The sequence below is a fragment of the Peromyscus maniculatus genome, chromosome 2 (genome assembly GCF_049852395.1).
Source record: "Peromyscus maniculatus bairdii isolate BWxNUB_F1_BW_parent chromosome 2, HU_Pman_BW_mat_3.1, whole genome shotgun sequence".
Lineage (NCBI taxonomy): Eukaryota > Metazoa > Chordata > Mammalia > Rodentia > Cricetidae > Peromyscus > Peromyscus maniculatus.
In genome coordinates, this window is record NC_134853.1 from 158,866,827 (window position 1) to 158,889,797 (window position 22,971).

General features: G+C 53.2%; 1 protein-coding gene across 2 annotated transcripts in view; it reads right to left on the bottom strand.

Moving 5' to 3' along the window:
* Positions 1–22,971, bottom strand: part of Igsf21 (immunoglobin superfamily member 21) — a 223,572-nt gene that overhangs the window by 58,678 nt on the left and 141,923 nt on the right. For both annotated transcript variants that reach the window (XM_042272224.2, XM_042272225.2), the window contains exon 3: positions 20,766–20,887. In XM_042272224.2, coding sequence (XP_042128158.1) covers positions 20,766–20,887 — 122 coding nt within the window. The remainder of the gene's footprint in view (positions 1–20,765; positions 20,888–22,971) is intronic.

Genomic DNA, 22,971 nt, shown 5'->3' on the forward strand with positions numbered 1-22,971 from the left:
TGGTTGACAACCCCAATTGGCCTCTGTCACGCCTTAGGTTTGGGGTTGGCTTTGGGTCTTGGTTTCCCATCAAGGGCTCTGCCTTCCAGAAAGTGAGCAGGAGAGGAGCCGGAACCCTGAGTTAGAAAATGCCTGGACTCTGCCTCAAACCTCACAAACAGGGAATGACTTTACTCTACCAGTCATGGGATGAGGTTTCTACACAGGGTCTTACATATCTCCAGTGCAACTATCCATTTATCCATCTACCATTCATTCATCCTTCCACCATCCATCCATCCATCTACTAGCCACTGTCCATCCACTCACTAACCACCATCCATCCACCCATTCACTATCTACCATCCATTCACTATCTAACACCCACTATGTTCATCTATCCATCCATCTATCCATCCACTATTCCTCATCCATTCATCCACTACCCACCATCCATACTTCCACTATTCACCATCCATCCATCCATCCATCTATCCATCATCCACTAAATAACATCCATCTGTCCATTATTCATCATCCATTCACTACTCACCATCCATCCATTTACCATCCACCATCCATGCCATTATCTCCCTTCACCCATCCATGCACTTATCCTGCTACCTAATTGTTCATCTACCTACCCACTCATCATTTACTATTCATCTATTCACCTACCATCTATTAGTTGTCTCTCCACTCATCTACCCATTTATCTACCTTATCCACCCACCCATCTACCTCTGTCTAGCTGTTTATCTGTTCATCAACCCATGCATCATCCATCCATCCATCCATCCATCCATCCATCCATCCATCCACCCACCCACCCACACACACACACACACACATACATACATACATACATACATCCACAAGCTGCTACTATCCCTACATCTATCTAACTACCCATCTACACAACTATCGAGCCATCTTTCTGTCTGTCCATCCATCCAGCTTCTTCCCTCCATGTAATAATCCCACTTAGTTTGTGTATGTCACTCCATGGTACCTGGGGTAATGACTGGGACATGGTGACAAGGAAGCCATGCTCCCTGTCCCAGTAGAGTTTGCTTTCTAGTGCTGCAGGCAAGGATAGAAGGAGCCACCTAAACACACGTTAAATCAATGGTGTGATGGTGTGGCAGGCTTGCCCAGAGGAAGCCCTTACCAGCTACACAGTCAGGCAAAGCTTAGGAAGGGCGGGCCCTGGGGACAGAGATCCTAAATTGAGAGAACTCTCAGCTGATAGTTCCAAGGTCTCCACAAGGTCACTGATGACAGCCTGGTAGCAGGTGGGAGAGAAAAATGGATTCCCCCATCATGCTCACCCCACTTCACTGCAGCCAGTGATCCCTGGACACCCTCCTCGGCCTCCACCTCTGCTATGCATTCCACCCAGAAGGCTGTTTTTCTCTTTATCCAGCCACATCCCACTCACTCATACCAACTATGACCCCGGGCTAATACACTCAGCCCTTTTTCCTCCTCTCTCCTCCTCCAGTCAAGGGAAGATGACCACTGCGGGCTCCTAGGATCTAACAGCTCTCTCCATCATGCACCTGCCCCTGAGCGCAGACACAGCCTGCTTGTCCAGCCCTGTGCCCCGTCTCCAAGGCTGTGAACACCTCCTATAAGCTCAAGGAGGGGGTCTCCCAGCAGTCAGGGTCTCCAGGTGTTTGCTAGGCTGGACATGTGTCAGTCATCTACATTGACACGCCAGAGGCAAGGCACACAGCTGTGGAGACTAAAACCAGCCAGGCCCCAACTCTACTGTGTCATGCGCTGCGTGGCCCTACGCAAGTTACTTGGTCCCTCTGATCCACTCTTCTCTCTTGCAAAGTGGGGCTCATCGGAGAAGGACCCATGCAGGGTCTCTATGTCAGAGCCCTAAATGAACGCTCATGGAAGTCACAGCACAGGGCCCCACACAGTTCTAGGGACATGTGCCACCCAAAATTTGTGTCATCTTTATCTGTGTGGACGGCCTACAGGATTCTCAGACAGTGCAACCTGGCCAGGAAGAGACAGCCGCTCTGGGCTGGGGACCAGGCTCCACATTCCAGAGCTTCTTTGCTTTAAAAATCCTGGATGGGCTTCCCTCCCAAGGAAGCGCGTGCATGAGAATGGGTTCATGAGGTGCTTTTCAGTTCTACTGTAGTTAAAAGAAGGAAGTCAACCGAATGTTTGTAGAGTGAGTGATGCCTTATTAGAGGCATGGTGAGCTGGGGAAAGTTGGCCAAGGCGAAATTTGAGAAATTGGCCCCAGCCGTGAAAGCAATTACGGCAATGCTTTAGTGTGCATTCCTGGCCAGTGATATTTCCATTTGTCTAATTTATTAGTTTATTAGCTTTGTGGTGAATGGAGAAAGTTACACCACAACACGGGCCTAATTTGATCAAACTCAAATTTTCACATCATCCCTAGATGGTCATTATGGAGGGGGGAAGAGACCTCTGCTTAGGAACCGCATCCAAGTTTTCCAGTAAGATCCAGGGCAGAGTTCCAGGGCTCTGAGTTACCAGCGCTAAGTGAAGAGGGCTCAGAGCATCACGCCTGAGAGCAAGGGTTTGTTATCCATACCGCTCCTTGCTTTTCAGGGATGTGGCTCCAGGCAGGTTCTCAGCAACTTCAGGCCTTGGTTTTCCCCTCCATGAAATGGAAGCCATAGTAAGCTCTACCCATGTGGTGAAGGGGAGCCCTGGGTAGCTGAATTTGTCCACAGCTGTCTCCCTGGAGCCCAGCTCTGTGCCTGGCCCATGGCCAGCTAGGGTCACTATTCCCCGAAGGCTTGAGGCACATACACTGCTCACCTGGAAATCAGTACTAAACTAGCTTATTTCTCCGTGTGCCGTGGACCAGCCCTGGAGACTGCCTGTCTCATTTCTGCCTGACAAACCCTCTGCAGATAGGTACCACCACTGCCATCTCCACTTTACGGGTGGGGAAACTGAGACCCTGAGAGATATTGACTCGCTCAGGGCTTTACAACAATTAGTGGCAGATCTGGAATGACTCTACCATGTTACTTCTTGTGATAAACATTGATTATGTTTTGGTTATATTACACAGTCATACAGCCGGGGGCTGGGAGGGACCTGTGTGAAGGGCATTGGGGGTAAATCTTGTCATTGTGAGCCCTAATTTGACCTTTCCTGCCCTCCTTCCCTACCTGCCTCCAGCCTCCCTTTCCTTCACCAGGGGAAGCCTCACACTGGCCCCACACAGCGTCTTCCGGGAGGACTCAGCCCCACAGATGCACGGCCTATGGCCCACGCTGGCTCGGTAGGGCACATGGGTAGGTTACTGGGCTCCTGCCCCTGAGGTGCCGTGGGGCTTCTGTGGTACACCAGACTCCATCAGAGGAACTAGGGTTGCAAAGGGAACATGGGAACCCCCCACCCCAGTTCCAATGAGGTCACCGTCCGTGGAGGAGGCAAATGCAGACACTGAGAGCTGGTGCTATAACAGCCATGTGGGGACAGAATAGTGGCCCTCTCAGAGATGCACGTGTCTGAATATGTCACCTCTGATGCTGAGAGGACTTTACAGATATGATCCTCCTGGATTGCCCAGGAGGCTGATGGAATCACAGAGGTCCTTGCTAGGGAGAAGCAGGGGACTCAGAGTTCAACAGTTCAGGGTGAGCCCATGCCTACAAGAGGTCATAGGTCCCAGCCTAGGAACTGACATGGCAGGTGTTGGATTTATAGGTCATGGGGTACTAAGTTCCCTTCACTCTTTTTTTTCCTTCTGAGACAGGGTCTCATGTAGCCCAGGCTGACCTCACATTTGATATATAGCCAAGGATGACCTTGAACTACAAAGCCTCCTGTGTTTACTTCCCATGTGCTGGATTACAGGCATGCACCACCATACCCAGTTTATACAGTGCTGGGTGGGGAGTGCAGGGTCTCATGCATGCCGAGTGAGCATTTCTACCAATGGAGCCAAAAGGCCAACCTCAAAGCTGCTTCGTTCCAAGTGTGCATCAGTGATAGGGTTGCAGACGTCACCAGGAGAGTCTGGGGTAGTGGACACTACAGAGTGCCCAGCCCTGGCTTCACCAGCTTGCTGTCTATCAGCCTCCTTCACACAGCCCTCCAGGGCCCTAGCTGCTGCTCCCTCGTATTAGATTCACCCCACTCACGGCAAACATGCCATTGACAGCCCCAGGCAGCCAACCTTCCAGAAGTTAAGGGTGGATCAGAGAGGACGGTGAATGAAAGAATCCATTTCCAGACAAAGAACGAGCCATTGAGGAAGCTCCTGCCATAACACATACACACACACACACACACACACACACACACACACACACACACACACACACACGCATGCACACACGCACGCATGCACGCAAGCACACACACACAGTGTATGTGGGCCTGAGGTCGATGTTGGGTTAGGCTATATTGGGTGGCCAGAAAGCCCCAGGGATCTATCTGCCTGCCTCTGCCTCCCAGTATAGGGATAACAGACATGAGCTGCTGTGTTCGACTTTTAATATGGGTTCTGGGATCAAATGCAAGTCCTTAAGCATGTACCACAAGCAATTTATTAACTAAGCCATCTCCCCAGCCCAGGATGCTGCTTTAGACAAGGCGGCCAGGGAAGGTCTTCTGCAGAGAGAGGACATCGGAACAGAGACCAGGAGGAAATGCAGGAAGGAGCCATTTGGACATCTGGGCCAGTGCTTATTCAGTGGGGTCTGGAGACCAGCTTGGCCACTGCTCATCCATCCGTAAGAGCCGCATGGTACCAGGATCTGAGACACTCTGGAGTAGCCAGCAGGTAAAGGGTACAGGGAGGGCTGCTGAGCTTTGCCTGGCCAGACACCTGGGGCCCGCTGCAGGCAGAGGTGGGTGACTCTGGCTTTAAAGGACAAAAGTTTTGACAGACACAGTTTGGGTGGAAACCACAGCAGCTGCCTTCAGCAGTGAGCCACCGTATAGCCAGAAGACAGGGCCACGAAGGATGGAGATATCTCAGCTCACGTGCGTGGCTAGCAAGAGCATGGATGAACAGTGGGCATGTACTCTGGTAGACCATGAGGCCACATTGTGGCTTGAGTCCCAAAGAGAAGCTGAATTCCCGATTACTGTACTTGCCAGTGTGACTTCCCTGGAAGCAGGGTCTCTTCAGGGACAATGGTGAGGGTGCACTGGATCAGGGTGCCGTCCTTAGAAGAAAAGAGGATCAGAGACACAGCTCCACCGAGGAAGTGGCCGCAATGGCGGAGACAGGACCTAAGGGAGAGCCACGGGCTGTGCAGCAGCCGGAAGGAAGCAAGGTAAAGTTTCCCCGGAGCGCACAGAGAAGCACAGCCCTGTGACAGCTGTAGGTCGTATTTCCAGCCCAGGGCTGAGATAATGAGCTGTTGTGGTGAAGCCCCGAAGTTTGTGGCATTTTGCTACAGCCACTCTGGGAAACTACGGACAGCTTCCAAAGAACCTGATCGTTTGTCTGGTTGAAAAGTTCGTCTGACTTCCTCTCCCAGGGACATGCTCAAGAAAAACAAAAGCTGCGTCCCATGCAGTTTTGCTTGCTATGGCTCAAAACTGGAAGCCATAATTCCAATGGCACTCTGTGATAGAATGGATAACATACATGCCAATGAATCCATTCAGTGGAGTATTACGCAGCAATTGAAAAAACGAACCCCTGTCCCATATGAACAGAGACAAATCCACCAAACATTATACTGAGTGAAAGAAGCCAGACCTGGGAATTTGAGTCCTTGGCTGTGCATTGCAAAGGCCGAAGAAGGGGGCTAAAGAGACGGCAAGGTCAGAATAGCTTGTTCATCTAGAGGGGAGGAAACTGGTGGTTTGAATGAGAACGTCCCCCATAGGCTCACATGTTTGCATCCTTGGTCTCCAGTTGGTGGAACTGTTTGGGAAGGATTAGGAGGCATGGCCTTGTTGGAGAAGGTGTGTCACTGGGGCCAGGCTTTTGGGTCTCAAAAGATGCAGACCATTCCAAGTGTTTTATCTGCTTCCTATTTGCAAATCAAGGTGTGAGCTCTCCGCTGTTCCTGCCGCCATGCCCTTGCTCCACTACTACGGACTCTAACCCTCTGGAACCATAAACCCAACTAAACACTTTCTTTTATAAACTGCCCTGATCACGGTGTTTTGTCATAGCAACAGGAAAGTGATTAAGACAGAAACCTTGTGTGGGGCGATTCCTTGAGCTGGATTCCTTCTACAGCACATTTTATCGTGTCCATGTCACATCTTAAAGTGACAGGAACCACACAGGGGAGTGGCCTCCTGGGGGCGCCGGTGTGTGGATCCACTGGCCTCTAGAGGTGGGGATGGGAGGCCAGGGGTGGCCTGTGTAACAGGGCCTGAGGTTTTTGCAGCTGTGGGCAGTACTGGAGGTGTTTAGTGACTTCTCGTCCTAAACAGCAACTGGTGGGACTGCTCTGTGTTCCCCAGCCCAGCCAGCTTTAAGGAAGGAGACTCTCCTAGCCAGTTTGTCTGCCAGGCACTAGCCTGCTTCTCATGGGCTCTGGAGCAATCAGGACACCCTATGCTCACCTTCTTGCCTATGTAGAGGCAAAATGAGGGCATATGAGCAGCTGGTGGAACCAAGAGAAAGGACACTGGCCATCGACAAGAGTTTTGCCGTGTGTCTCTGAGAGTGATACAGGCTTAGAGAGGTCAAAGTATCTGCCTGCGGCTTCACAGCCCTGAAAGAGCAGGCGTGTTGTCCCTGGACTGAACTTCGAGGCTGCTGGGGACAGAAAGGGGGTAAGGTATGGTATAGTGAGGAAGGGCACTATTCTGGACTCCGATTACCTGGGTTCAAATCCTGGCTCTGCCTCTTGTCTCACCCAGAACAAGATATTTAACCTCTTGATCACTCAGGTTGCTCATCTGCAAAATGGGCTAACAGCGGCACCTTTCCCATGCAGTCTGCCCCAGGTGAGTGAGTGGGTGCTGCTTTCATGTGTTGGCATTGGCCTCTCTGGAGAGTGAGGCTGCAGAGACAGTGAGGTAGCTCAGCCCAGGCTTGTGCAGCAAAGCCCTTTGGGGGACAAAATGGAACCCCTGAGGTACCTCCTCTTTCTTCCACAATGGCTCTGCTGGGGGCAGGCTGGGCAGGAGTGGGTACAGGGTGAACACTTGTCTCTTCCCTGTGGGGTACTGAAGCACAGACTTTAGCTGTGGCTGCCCCTGGATGAGGCTGCCAGACGTCGTCCGGATACCTCCAGCTTGCCGTTTGTAGAGCCTACCTCAGTCTGAGGCCTGCCCAAACCCTGGGCCTACCCTGCAGGCTTCCTGCATCCAAACATGGCCTTGGGGACTGCTGGCCCATAGACACACCCCTGCCTTCACATCACACCTATGTGAATCAGAGGAAAGGGGCTGTCTGGGTCTTGTCTGGGTCCTCCGTGGAGAGGGTGGGTGGGGACACCAGGGTTGTGGCTGGACACAGGTCCCAGCCCCTCTAATGGAGGAAGCACAGCTCCTCAGTGGCTCCAGAGCTGGGCTAGAGCCTATGAAGAGGAGGGGCCCAGAGCAGGCACACCTGTCACCCAGCTGCATCCTTGGAGAGTCCCTGGCCAGCTGCGGGTGGGAGCAGGTGTATGGGTGCTGCCCTTCGGAGGGCGGGGCACGAGGAGAGTCCGGGACATCCCTCCACACACAAAGCCAGAAGAGCCTCTCCTTCATACTCCTTCCCCCTCCCCACTTCTCCAGTGCTGAGCTCTGCAGGGCCAGGTGGGCACAAGTGTTGTGGGGGATGAGAAGACCCTCGATCAAGACCATGGGCGATGGCCGGGGGCGGCTCACTCTCTGCAGACGCATGCATCTGCCATTCAGCGGCTTCTCCCACTCTTCCTATTATATTTTATGACATGTAATTTGTCCTACACAGAACACAGAACACGGAGGTAGGGCACAAAACACCCTATAAAAGGCAGCTGTGGTTGTCGTCCTCACAGGCCGGCTTGCCCGAGGCCAGGAGGAGCATTTGCAAGATAAGAACTCATCCAATCCCCACAGCAGCATGATGACCCAGACCTTGCCTCTTTTTCCCATTGAAGACATGTCACTTCCCATTTCCCACCCAGCCTCACCACAGACTGCTCTCAGAAGCACTGGACCTCACCTGCCCACCGCCTGTATCACAGCCCAGGGATTTTGGGGTCCTGCACCCCTTGCCCCAGCATTGCTGAGCACTAACAGTGTAGAGGTTGACAGTCTGGGTCCTGCTGGAGGGTTTGACATTCCTCTCAGTCCCATGCTCACTGGGTGACCTCCGGCAAATCGCACAGCCTCTCTGAGCTTCATTTCTGAGCCATGGCAGAAGTCTTAGCAGGGGCTGCTTGGCTATGACGTCATGAGGGTGTGACGTCATACATGTGTGAACATGGCACAACACGTCCCGACATCCTAACCCGTCACTACAGGTCCACTACTTCAGTCTGAGGACTCAGGGCTCAACATGGCTCCCAAGCAGGAAGCCAAAAGAGGCAAAGATGTTATGTTAGAGCTCTCACAAGTTTTAAGTGGGGCTGGGGAGATCAATGGCTGGACTTGGTCCTGTGTTCCCCACAAAATACACAATCACATGGTAGGGAAGAAAAGCAAAGGCGTGCCTGTGTAGGGAGGAAGGAAAGACTGGCGGTAAGCATGCCCAGTAATACCCACAACATCTGCACAAGCCACAGGGAAAGCGTGGGCACCGGCCTCCTACGTATCAGCCTCTGGCTCCAGCAATGGTTCCGTGCAGTAACTAACTATGAGGATCTTGTCTGCTGCCCACTTCTCCCAGATGTGCAGGGACCTGGGGACCTGGGAGTGCCCTCTTCTATTGGTGTGTCAGGTGAATGGAAACTGAGGCTCACACAAGCTGTGTGTTTGGCGGAGTCTGCTCTGCCACTGGCCCAGGTGCCTCGGCTCCATGTTGGGTAGGGGTCTGCTAGCCAGGTCCTGTACAGACTCTCCTGTCTGTGTATGAAGTAGCGCTTAGCCTCTGAGTACGAAAGTGCTACCTGAAATCACACTAGACGTCTTTAGAAGGGAACCAGAGGGAACAAGTTGAGGTCCACAAGGCATGTGCATTGGCAGGGTCAAAAGAAAATATTTTCTGGCAAATCAGAGGGCCTGTCAGAGAGTGGTGAATTCAGAGGAGACTGGCAGCCCCCCTCGTAGGTCAATGGGACCAAGAAACAGCCGCCACTGCTTGTGGGCAACCCAGGAGCTCAGGCGGCCATCTCTGCCAAGGTGGTGTCTGATCTAAGATGGGGACAGAAGAGTGTGTGGTGATAGAAAAGCCAGAGCAAATGTCCTGGGGTGGCTACAAACCTGACAAGAAGGCCTGGGTCACTGAAGGCTTTGGTGAGGGGTCTGAAGGAGGACAGCCAGGTGGGTGGTCCAAGTAGGCAGATGTGGTGAAAGCTGAGCTCTGTGCCCAGAGAGTGTGGGGCCCTTGTAGGGCCATAGCAGGAGGTGCATGACATGATGCCCTTTAGGAAGCCCCTCTGGCTGCTGGATAGGCATGGAAGGATGCTGCACAATGAGGGACCATGATGCCCCTGGAGAGAACCAGAAGGAAACTCATAGCCCTTATCTGGGCATTAGAAAGCCAGTTCCATCACCTCTGGGCTGTGTGACCTGAAGCGGGTCACTCAACTTCTCTGGTCTTCTCTACTACAAACAGAAGGGTTGCCATGTTCTCCAGCCTGTGTGGTATCAGTTGAAGGTGTCAGTTACAAACTGAGGTGATGACACCCACTTTGTACAAAGGGCCCAGTGGCTCACCATCCTCAAAACCTTGTCTCTGTTGGTGGAAGTCTGATAGGAGTTTTTTTTTTTTTTTCAACTCATCTGTCCATTACCATCTAGCTGTGTTTGTGTCCAGGTATGCTCATCTGTCTATCCATCTATATGTGGATAGCTACCCAGTTTCTAGTCATCAACTATCCATCCATCCTTCCATTCATCCATCTGTCCATCCATTTTTCCATCCATCTGTCCATCCACTCATCTCTCCATCCGTCCAGCCATCTATCCATCCTTCCATCTATCTATACATCCATCTGTCCATCTATCCATCCTTCCATCTATCCATCTGTCCATCCATCCTTCCATCTATCCATCCATCCTTCCATTTTTCCATCCATCCACCTGTCCATCCATTCTTCCATTCATCCATCTGTCCATTCATCCTTCCATTCATCCATCTGTCCATCCATCCTTCCATCTATCTATCCATCTGTCCATCCATCCTTCCATCTATCTATCCATCTGTCCATCCATCCTTCCATCTATCCATCTATCCTTCCATTCATCCATCTGTCCACTAATTTTCCATCCATCTGTTCATCTCTCCATCCATCCAGCCATCTATCCATCTGTCCACCCATCCATCCACCCATCTGTTCATCCATCTTTCCATCATCTATCTGTTCATCCATCTTTCCATCCATCCTGCCATCTATCCAACCATCCTTCCATCCTTCCATCTATCCAACCATCCTTCCATCTATCCAACCATCCTTCCATCCATCCATCCATCCATCCATCCATCCATCCATCCATCCATCCATCCTTCCATCCATCCATCCATCTATCCATCTATCCTTCCATCTATCCATCCATCCTTTTATTCAAAAATCTACTTGTCCATTCATCCATGTTGCCAGCCACCCACCCAATTACCCATGCATCCATCCATGCATGCATGCATCCATCCACTCAATTATGTACCCTTCTACCCAACCACCCATCTATCCATACATATATTCATATATACATACAATCATCAATCCATACACACATCCATATGTGCATCCACCCACCCAACCCTCCATCCATCCACTCGCCAGTCCATCTTCCTATCTGTCCACCTGTCCATCTGTGTCATCCCTCCCCACTCCATTAGCCTCCTCAACGCGCATCGCCACAAACACAATTACCTTCCATGGCAACAGAGCTTCTCTCGAAACTGGGAAATGTTATCAGGCCACAATAACATATTAAGGGGGAGGTCTGAGCCGCCCGGAGCCCCTTCTAATGCACAGCAACACCTGCGTGACAAAGACTTTGTTCTAAGCTGTTTAGTAAATTAGGCCTTTCCTGGACAGTTTCAGCCTTCAATTTTTTTTAATACCAGCAATAAAATGGTTATATAATTAGTAGTAAATCTGGCAGCCTGTTACTGGTGTTTTACTTAGAAGTAAAAAGACTATGCATGTGTGTGTGTGTGTGTGTGTGTGTGTGTGTGTGTGTGTGTGTGTGTGTGTGTGTGTGGTTTTCTGACTGCAGGTAGATAAATTATTTGTAATGTCAGCGATTCTATCCCACAGGCTGGGCCGCGGAGACACCAGCCTGGAAAGGAGAGAAGTCTGAGTTTTGACTCAGCTGCCGACTTGCTGTGCGATCATAGAGAAGTTGCAGTTTCTGAGCCTTGGCTCCCATCTGGAGAACGGGAGGGCTGGCCTGGGTGACACTGAAGGCCGCTGGCAGGTCTGATTGTCTGGGAGGGGACGGTGGCTTTAAGTGGCATCTGTGTGGCAATGACTAGCAGCTTCTCCTCTGCCTGTATCTTCAGTGGTCTCTTTGGTCTCTCTATTTAGGGGTCCACCAGTGTGGCACACCGTATCCAAGCAGCACTTGTGAACCCCACACCCTGCCCAGTCCTCACCAGGTTCCCAGCTCAGGAAAGATCTCCACTCCCCCAGTCCCAGGGCTTCCGCCATGCGCCAGGAGTCACCTGACCCTCTCCTTCTCATGTCCCTCAGCTCCGTTGATCAGGGGTCAGTGTGTTCCCCCCAGGTCCACTTCCTCCTCTTTCTGTCACTTTCCTGGTGACCCTTGACCTTTCAGGGTCGTTAAGCTTCAATGAACTGCTTCAGGGCTCCTCCCCACTTAGAGTGTGGTTCAAGATCTCTCATGGTCTAGAATGGTCTAGAGTTGTCCCCACTCTGCCTGCTGGTTGGAATCAGCATGGGCTACTGTGACCCTGACACTTGGGTCCCTGTGCCATGGCTCATTTAACATACAGGAATTCGGAGGATTTTTTTTTTTTTTGAGACAGTTTCACTCTAACTCAGGTTGGCCTTGAACTCTCACAGTCCTTCTGTGTCAGCCTCCCTGGTGTGTCTGTTTGGGCTTCGGACCAGCAGTGTTACCTTCTCTGGGCAGTGGTTGGGTTCACAGAAACTTGGGCCTGGTTCAGAAGCTGCATTTCAATGGAAAAGTCCCCACTGCTCTGCCTTGCCTCTCAGCCTCTCCTGACTCAGAGCTCAGCAGGGACACTGAGTCCCTACCCTCCATGCTGTCCATATCCCAGCCTCTGGCCCCTGCTTGCAGAATGCTCATTGCCGTGGGGGTGGGGGATGGGGGAGTGGGGGGGGTGTTGGCTGCTTCACCGTACGTACCCTGTGGGGCACAGAGAGGCTGCACCTCAGGCAACAGAGCCCAGTCGCCTCTCACTCTCCACTGTTACCAGTACAGAGCTGGGAATGTCCACCCCAGGGGACAGGGCCCTGACTTCATGTCCGTCTCCCAGTACCAGCAGCTAGCAAGGAAACTTTTCTTAAATAACAAGTAACGAGGCAGATGGTGCCCGGCAGGAATCAAGGCCATGTTCCCACCACTCACCCAGAGCACAGTCTGGCGCTGGCTAGTGGCTCCTGACAACTTGGGGGCAAGACTGTCCCTGGGAGGCCCCTGGTTAGAGGTGTGACACTGCCCAGAGGAGAGATGGGACTGCCCGTGAGTCTCCATCCATCGGCTCGGGACAGGCTGCGAGGGAGCCACGTCACCCCCTCCTCGGCTGAGCTGGCGCCCTGTGAGGGGGCCCGAGGGCTGTATCACACCGTGAATGTGGGGTTTAATCAGACAGCGCAAGCCAAAGACGGGCTGATTGCTGAAGAGCGGTAGCTACCAGCTCATTAGCCTAACAACCCTTCACCAAACTGCCAGCAGGCCACTGAGGCCCTAGAGACAGCAGTAGGCAGAGGGTGCCTGCCCACCCTTAGAAACCAGGCCTGTCTTTGGAGACAGGGGCGGGCAACCCGAGCTAGCCCCTACTTGTAATACCCCAGCTCTTCACCAGAGGGCAGCAGACAGCTTTGTAGTGTGTTCTGCCCCTGTTGTCTCTACCCATGAATTGCGGGAATGTAGGAAGGTAGCACGGTGCTCTGTAAACCCAGTGGTCTCCCTGGGGCAGGTGGGTGGGCGAGGATGCCCAATGGAAGCTGTGTGCTCAGCAAGCACACTCCATTTTCCTGCCTCAAAATGCCTCTGCTCTCTCAAGGTAAATGAAGAAGTACTCTGGCCCTCCTGCCAACCATGGAAACAGAGGCAGGGTCTGTATAGTCGGCAAGATGCTTGGGACTGTGGAGGCACTCACTACAAGCCCGAGATGAAAGGGTTGCCCATGCAAGTGTGCACACATGTGTATGCATACATATGTGTACGTATGTGTCTGTCTATGTGTGAGTGTGTATTCAGCATAAAGACAGAAACAACGCCCCCCCCCCCCTCCGAGGCAAGCCCGGGGTCCTGTGTGAAAGAGAAATAAAGAAAAATATTTGGAAAAATGAAAGAAAGCGGATGTCAGGGAAGGAAAGGCAAATGTCCACTTGGGGGATGGGTGGAGCGAGGGAGGGAAGGAGGAGGTGCCAAGGAGTAGCTTGAACTATGGAGGAGACGGGCACTGCCCTGCAGGGCTGCTCATGACCCCGGTCAGCAGAGAGGCAGGAGATGGTAGCAATTGGCTTGGGAAGCTGAAGGAAAGGCAGCGGCTTCTTGCCTTGGGGAAAGATGGATCCCACCTGCTGGTGAGGGGGCAGGAAAGCCACTGCACCACACCGATATCTGAGCTGGGCCTGGAGCACTACTGGGTGAAGGGGCAGGTGCTTTCTGAGGAGGGATGAATTGGGGAGGGGACAGGTCAATGGCCTGGGCAGGAACAGGAAGAGCAAAGACAGGAAGATGGGGCCCAGGAGGGGACAGTCCCATGGGGACCTGGGCAACGCAGCCAAGGGCTCTTAGGTGGAAGGATTTCTCTTGCAGGCCAATGGAGTTGAATCTACCAGCTGCGGCAGCAGGTAGAGACGGAACACTGAGTCGTTCTCACAGCATTGGGCTTGGGCTTGGGTTTTTTTTTTTTTTTGCCTTCCTTGACCAGAACATTACTCTCTCTCTCTCTCTCTCTCTCTCTCTCTCTCTCTCTCTCTCTCTCTCTCTCTCTCTCTCTCTCTCTCTCTCTCTCTCTCTCTCTCTGTATACTTGAGTGAAGGTGCCCATGGAGTCCAGAAGAGGACATCAGATCCCCTGGAGCTGGAGTTGCAGGTGGTTGTGAGTCGCCCGATGCAGGTGCTGGAAACCAAACTCTGGTCCTCTGGAAGAGCAGGCAGTGTTCCTAGCCACTGAGCCTCTCTGCAACCCATGTCCATGGATCTTTTGGCACTGAGCAAGTAGATGGTTGTGTGGTGTCCGGTTCTTGAAATCTCAGTGCCAACATCATTTTAAAACCTGGCTTCCTGGTCCCCTGGCTTAATTCCAGGCTTGAATCAAATTCTGCCCTGCTAGGTTTTGGGAATTCACATTTTTAAGCAACTTCCAAGCAGATCACTGAGCAGGTGGTTCTGGTCCCTGCCTGCTGGTGGCGGCGGGCTGTGGCTCAGGGGATGCCCAAAGGCAAGTCACTGAAAGCTCCCCTAGTGGCCATAAGAAGAACTGCAGCTCCCTTCTAAAAGAACCCTTAACTTTGCCGTTGGGACTGGCAGGGCTCCCACTATGGTTGAAGGCTGGGGGTTTCCTGTTGTAATTAAAACAGACATCAACTGTCATGACTGACATACTGGAAGGGCCCAAGGTTGTTCTCACCACATCATTCTCAGCCATATTTCTCGATGATCTGGGTTAGGAGAGAGGCATGGGTTTACAATGAGCCTGTAATTGGGTGTGCAGAATCTGGGGTGGTCATCTCCAGAGAGAGGGAGCCTGAGTTTACCCTATTGCCCGGGCCCAGGAAACTCTACACACAGTAGGTACTCAATGTGTGCTGACTGAGAGTCAAGTTAGTGAGTGAATGGGCGACCTCCTGATGGGCAAGCAGTTCCCATTACATACATTTCGGGGAAAACAGATGCATGGCACCTTGTGATGGCACCCGGAGGACCAAGGGACCAAGATTTCAGGCTTCCAAACCGTTGAGGCTGGCACGGCGTTTTCTCTGTACCCGAGGCGAGACAAGCATTCAGGCCGCGTACTAACATAACACCATCGGAGAAGACGTGGAGGGTCTCAAAGGGCCATGGATGCCCGGCTCTTTGGACTGAGCTGCTAATGTGTCTATTTAAAACCCACAAGTGCATTTTCATTAGAGCAGACTCCAGAGGGCTTCTCTGTGAAGACCATTGTCTGCCTGCTAGGAGTGGCCTTGTCCCTCTCGGGGCACCTTCCCATTCCTCTGAACATATTGTCCCTTCCTCTCAGAGCCTCTGTTCCCAGCTTTTTGTCTCAAAGCCGCTTTCAATTCTAGGCCCACTTTCCACGCCACCATCCTCGGCCCCATGAGCTGAGTCATCTTGGCGTGGGTCTGAGCGACTCTTGGGATGGCTCATTGCTCGAATGGTTATCTGTACATCTGGTTCAGCTCCACTTCCCTCTTCCCAGCCCCCACAACACACGGCCCCTCTCTGAAGTTTAGTCAAGCAGATTCTGGGTGCTGAGGTGGAGGAGGGAGGATGCACTGTTCCCTGGGGACCCTGCTGCCTGGTGAGAGCATGGGGAGGAAGGGACAGGTTTTAAGGCCCAACCTCTTTTGTATAGCATGGCTCTGCCTCCTTGGTGAGTGTACCCCAGACCCAAAGTATGTCAGAGCCGTCAGGCACAGTCACTTGCTTTAGTGCCTACCTGACAATGCCCACCCCCACCCCACCCGGCTCCCATGACCTGGAGAGTAAGGCTGTGTGCTCAGTTCCCACGGAGCCCCAGGCCGTGCTCAAACAGCCAGTGAGTGAGATGACATGTGCCCTCACATGTTTGTGGGACTCAGAGATCAGGCCCCAGCCTCCTCCAGGAATCACTTTGTCGTTCTTCTCGCTGCTCAGTAACCAGTGTGAGCGTTCAAGTTCGGGTCACAGTGGGCCACTGCCCTTGGTGGCTTCCAGGATGCTGAGGGTAAATTGCTGCTTGTTTTGTTGTTTCCCAAGCCCTGGCCATACTCCACCCCAGGCAGCCCTTCTCACCTCAGGACCTCTTTGCTTCCTGTGCCTGCACACGTGGAATGGTCCCTGCTTCCTGCCACACCCCTGATGCGTGACTGTTTATGCTCTAGTACTCTGCTTGGATGTCGTCTGTGTCATGCAGCCCCGACTCCCTGAGACCCACCCTTTGATCAGGAATGCCCTTATTTGCATGACCCACATTTGCATAAACCCTATTTGCATGACCCTTATTTACATGGCCTTGATTTGCATGGCAGAGATTGCACACTGGAAATAGCTTGGATAGAGGCTTAAACTAAACCTTGCCAAATGGTGCACTGGCCAAATCTGGCCTGTCCTCCTTGCCATGGTGTGTATTATATATCAGGAAACTGCACATGAGGAACTCACCCTAAATAGTAAAACACTTTTTCCTGGGGCTGGTGAGATGGCTCCAGGGATAAAGTAATTGCATAAGTGTGGGAACTAGAATCCAGGTTCCGAGTACATGTGGTTACAGTAGGCTGCCTGCAGCCCCAGTCACCCTAGAGGCAGAGATAAGGCATTCTCAGAGCTAGACTATTAGCTGGACTAGTGAATTCGATGAGCTTTCAGTTTAGATGAGAGACCCTGTTTCAGTGTATGAGGTAGAGAGAGTGACAGAGGAAGTGTCAACCTGCACATACATGTGTGTACCCACCCAAGTGAACTTACACACACACACACACACACACACACACACACACACACACACACACACACCATAAACACTACTTTTTATACTCCATTGTTTTATACTGTCAGTGGTACTGTAGTACTAGTACTCTAGTACTCTTGCCCTACACTGTGGGCACTCTGCTCACTGCCCACTGCACTCCCTACACAGTGGGCACTCCGCTCACTGCCCACTGCACTCCCTACACCGCGGGCACTCCGCTCACTGCCCACTGCACTCCCTACACCTCGGGCACTCCGCTCACTGCCCACTGCATTCCCTACACCTCGGGCACTCCGCTCACTGCCCACTCCCTACACCTCGGGCACTCTGCTCACTGCCCACTCCACTCCCTACACCTCGGGCACTCCGCTCACTGCCCACTGCATTCCCTACACCTCGGGCACTCCGCTCACTGCCCACTCCCTACACTGCGGGCACTCCGCTCACTGCCCACTGCACTCCCTACACTGCGGGCACTCCGCTCACTGCCCACTGCACTCCCTGCAGTGTGGGCACTCCGCTCACTGCCCACTCCACTCCCTACACCTTGGGCACTCCGCTCACTGCCCACTCCCCTCTACTCTGATCTAAGGCATGAGTTCCTCCAGTGCCCACCAGTCTCTTTCTCACTTTCCCATCCATCACTGGGGACAGGACCTCTGAGGTACATTGCTGTGCCCAAGGTTGCACTACAAGGGCGCGCACCTGCACCCACAGGAGGCAGACACCCTGCCACCCACCGGCTTCTGCCCACCAGCTGTGGACAAGCACGGGGAGTCCCTGGGGCTCCTTGAGGCTCCCCAGGAAATTGTCCTCTGCCGGTTCCTGGTAATATTCCCAGCCTCATTCTCACCCCACTTTCCCAGCTGAAGAGGAAGCTGCTCCGACAGCTGCAGAGCTGGGACTCTGGGCCGAGATGCATTAATTTGTAAATATCTTCATTTATATGTAAATGCGGAGCCCGGAGCCCCACCGCCAGCCCTAATGGGGCCTCGCTGCCTGGCACGGCGGCAGCTCCTTCTTCACTGGCTGGGCATCAGGACATGCTCCCGACGCTGTTAGACTTCACAGGTCTCTTCCTTTACTGCCTCCTGGTCTCCCCTAAGCACGGTGGCTCTGCTCCGTGGTACCCTCTGCTCAGGCCTCCTGGTGTCTCTGCCTAGAAAGAAGGCTGCAGAACCCCAGCATGACCATGGGGGAACAAAGGAGGCTGGGCCATAAGTCCTAAGACTTAAATTGCTGCTGCTGTGTGACTTTGGGCAAGTCCTATACCTTCTCTGGGCCTTGTAAGTGTAGGAAGAAGTGGCTTAAGGTCTCATCAAGTTCATGTCATTCCAGTGGGAGACTCTTGGCCTTACTGAACTTTGACCCCTTCTATAAAATAAAATGCAGTGAAGGGGTGTAAAAAAAATATTACCGTTCCAAGTTCAAGGGACTACTGGTGAGGAATGTGAGATGCAAAAGAGAAAGTGTGTACATAGCGACTTCAGGGGAGTCTGGCGCAAGATGTGGCTTGCCTTGTGGTGGGGATAGAGGATTGTTCGAGGCTTAGGGGCGAACATGTCCACTCAGAACAGGTCACCTGCTCACTGTGTGGAACAGCCAGCATTTGACTTGGGGTCACCAGGCATCAATTTCTACCAAATTCTACAATTACAGAAAGATTAATTTGGTCAGCCAGCTTTCCAGGTGGTGAGGTTGGGAGACTGGTTCAAGGTCACTGGGTAAACTGTGCTGGGATTTGAACCCGGGTCTTCAGGTACCTGCTGGCTTTCTGAATGCCGGTGAGCAGGCGTGGGTGAGAGCATGGCTGTAAGAGGCGTGTGCAGGGGTTGGGTTTCCTTCTAGCTAAGGGGTCATGGGGGAGGGGGGACCATGAAGCCACACCTGTGACTGGGAGCCCACTGGAAATGAGAGGATTCACCAGTGCTGGATGCTGAGTTACCCACCTGCTCCCAGACTGGGTTTAGGGAAACCTGGCTCTGAGCCAAGAAGTCCCCTGCTGAGGGACTCTCCGTGGCTCCCAGGGCAGTGCTTATTTCTTCTCCAAAATGCTTTTTATCTCCACTCTCATTTTGATGGTAACTGATTTATCCTTGGAGTGTGTTCCTTTTCAAAAGAAGGGAAAATACAGAGAGACACCTGCCTGCCTCCTGTGAGCTCCTCTGGGGTGTGTGTGTTGGGGGGGGGGCTGGGAAAGAACAGCTGGGACTGGGGTCCTAGCTCAGTGCCTGAGACTGGGAGTCTGGACAGGGCTCACAGCCCCCTTCTGGCCCTCACTCAGCAGGTGGGAGGCCCCAGCCAGATCCCCACGTGGCGCCTTTTGCGAGAAACAGAAAACAAAAGACAACAACAAAAACCTTCTGTCCCATTCTGTAATTTTACTCTCATGCAAACCGAGGCCCCTAACCACAAAGGAAGTTCTCCAGGGCCTGCTGGGCCCACTCTTCTCGAAACTTCTGCCACACATTGACTTGCTAAGAGCAGAGGGAGGGGTAGGTGAGAGACCCAGTTAAGGGGTGGCGCCTTGTTCACATCAGGCCTCAGGGTCTAAAGACTGTGACATCGGATACTCACAGGGATGTCCCTGCCGCCCCACAACCCCAGGGGTAACTGTGTAAGGTGTCGAGAGGGCTGCGTCACCTGTTGTTCCCAGCATGGTTTCTGTAGTAACACTGCTTTCTGAGAGCGCGGGACAAAGCATTTACCACACAGTATAAAACAGTGCACATGTGTGTGTGCGCGTGCCAGCGTGTGTGTGTGTGTGTGTGTGTGTGTGTGTGTGTGTGTGTGTGTATGTGCGCACGCACGTGCGTGCCCGCGTGTGTGAGTCTCTGTGTGTGAGTTTATACCCAGCACTACTGTGAAGTTATTTCATACGTAAGATGGATCCCCTTACTGAAGGAGGCTGGGGGACGGGGAGGAGGGAGACTGAGGGAGCCTCTGCAATCCAGCCCAGGGAGAGCTAGTCTGCGAACATGCTGGTCAGATGGAACTGCCTAAGTGGGGTTCTGAAGGCTGAAGAGGAGTTTACCAGGTGACCAAAGGTGGGAAAGGCTCTCTGTCAGGAGAGGCTAACATGCATAAAGGGTCAGAGGAATAAAGTACAATGGGGGTCTTTGGGGAATATGTAGGGCTATGGGTACCCACATATGTAGAGCATGTTGGTCCCACGTGTGAGCCTGAACTATCTTGGTTCTGCAGCCTTTCAGAAAACAGGGGAGGGCTCCTCTCTCCTCGTCCTGCTGCTCCTGAGCGAGAGTCCAGGTGTCCCCCACTTGGGGCCCTTGTAACCTTAGGCATCTCGGGAGACAATGAAATGTGTGTTTTCAGGCTGGGAAGAGAGGATTCACCTCCCAGCTCTGTCACTCTGGGCTGTGTGACTTTCGGCATAGCTCTTGCCCTCTCTGGACCTCAGCGTCCTAGCATTACAACCGGATTTGTGAAGCCTGTCTTGCATGATTATGGAAGGAGCTATGGCCTCATCTCCTCTCTCACCTCTTCCCTCCAGGGCTTGGCTCCACTTCTGTGAGCGGCTCAAGGAAGGGGATGCATCCGCTAACATCAATGGTTCCCAACCTTCCTGAAGCTGTGACCCTTTAATACAGTTCCTCATGTTGTGGTGACCCCCAACCATGAAATTATTTCCATTGCTACTTCATAAGTGTAAGTCTGATATTGTTATGAATCTTAATGTAAATATTTGATATACAGAATATCTGATATGCCATTCCCATGGAGGGGGTAATGGCCCACAGGTTGAGAACCACTGCCTAAGAGCATCTAGGAGCTGCTGACAGGGGCTGGGCAAGCACATCCGCAGTCCCGGCCCCTCCCTCTTCCTGCTCACATGCCTGCCGCCAGTTTGCTGGCTCGGGTGGCCTCACCTCACAGTGGACTGGTACACGAGATCCTCCCTCTTGCGGTAATTCTCCATGTGCGAGTAGTTGGTGGAGAACATGGCGTCAAAGGTGAAGATCTTCTGCTTGATGGTGCCACCGTCTGTCACCTGCCACAGAGCAGAGGAGCCACAGGTGAGTGCCCAGCCGGCCCTGGTCACCTCTCTCCTCAGGAGTGCCCTTGCTCCTCCGTCCCTCTCCTCGTCCCTCCCCTCTGCTGATGAAGATTCCCACCCAGAAGCAGCAGACGCCAGCTGCCGCCCCTCCCCCATCCGTTATCCACGGAGGCTGCCTGGCTTCGCCTTCGCCCGCCTCCCTGGTCTTGGAATCCAAACACCCGCTGACACCTTAAGAATTTGGGAAAGGGCCACAGGGCCTGTGAGATGGCTCAGCAGGGGAAGGAGCTTGTAGCCAAAGCCTGACCAGCTGAATTTGATTCCTGGGTCTGACATGGTAAGAGAGAACCGACTCCTGCGAGTTGTCCTCCGGCCTCCGAGTGCACTGTGGCATGTACAGATGCACCCATGCACACGCACAAGTAAATAATTAAGTAAAATAAATTAATTAATGAAAAAGAATGACAGCCTCTGGCCCCAGGAGGCCAAGCTCATCACCACCACGTCCTAGAGAAGAAGGAGACAGCAGACAACATGTGCTGGTGACAAAGAGCATCCCACACAGAGCTTTCCTGCCCTGTTCCTCCTGCCTTTTGCAAAGACCTGTGATGTGGAGGCAAGAGCCAGCCTGTGAGTAATCCTGGCTCCCTCCCACCCGCGAAAGCCACCAGAGCATTGACTTATGAGCAGGGAGCTGCTGGACTTTCAATTCTGCAGACTCTGGGGGGCCTTCTGAGGCCCCGCAGGCATGGTGGAGCAGAGCGCTGGGGGCCCTTCTGAGGCCCCGCAGGCATGGTGGAGCAGGGCGCTGGGGGCCCTTCTGAGGCCCTGCAGGCATGGTGGAGCAGAGCTAGCGGCCTTTCCCCACTGGGTCCTTCCCGGCAACAGGAGATCCCTACCGCCACAAAGGCTCCGCTTTGCAGAACTGGCTAGTGTGGCCTGGGCAACTGTGGGCAGGACCAGAGTGGGCTTTGTAGAGTGAGCTATGGGATCAGGGCCTGGTCCCAGGGCCTTAGTCAGTAGAGAGAAGGAAGGGGAGGGGGGCAGGCTAGCCGGTAAGTTGGGGAGAATGGAGGGCCCGGGGACCACCAGCATGCAAACAACACATGGAAAGACAAATAAGCTATATTGCAACTATTTCTGCTTCTTAGTGCACTTATTATTGTTGTGTATGTGTGCATGCTGTGTGTGTGTGTGGGGGGGGGTGACCGCGGAGGTCAGAGGACAATTGCAGAGTTGGTGCTCCCCTTTTACCACGTGGGCTCCAGGGATCAGACCCGTCACCAGGCTTGAGCAACAAGCGCTTTTACCAGCCCAAGACATCACAGCCAATTCTGATAAATCCTGAGAGGTTTAGGCCCAGAGTGGCATGGGAATCCAGAGGAGGGGGAAGGGCACTTTCTGAGGGTGGGGAGCGCTCACAAGGGGCGTCTCAGAGGAGGATGTGAGGTCAAAGCGGCTTCTGCAGGAGGCTCAAGAGTCAGCCAGGCAGAGCAGGTAGTGGGAGCCAAGGCCAGAAGCAGGAGGGCTCAGCTCAGCTGCCTCTGTGACAGTGACTGTTGAGAGTGCCTGGAGCAAGAGGGAACAGCCACCCCCACCTCCCACCCCTACCCCCCACCCCTGCAAGGATACTGACAACAGACTGCCACCACTGAGGACCCATGGGCAAAGAATGCCCCGCCCCCCTGCAGGCACCAGTCACCCAGGGTCAGATATGGGTTCTGTGTATATGCTCTCCTGGTCTTCCGGAAGCAAGTCCAAGGGGGAGGCAAGACCAGTGGCAGTGACCGGGGACGGACGGATGGACGGACGGACGGACGGAAGAGGCCTATCAACATGGGGTACTTGCGTTTGTTTTTCTGTAACCACCCTTGGGACAGTCCCTCAGGAGGTCACAAGGTCTCCCTTCCACCTGAGTGCAGGGAAGCTGGGGAAGCAGGGGACCCCAGGAGGTGACGGTCAGTCAGTGCCGGGGCACAAGTTGCTGCAGGGTCCTGCTGCTCACAGCCGATGAAGAGCTAGGCCCAAGTGTCCAGAGCTCCCCAGCAGCGGCCGCCCGACGCGCACGCCTGGTCTCC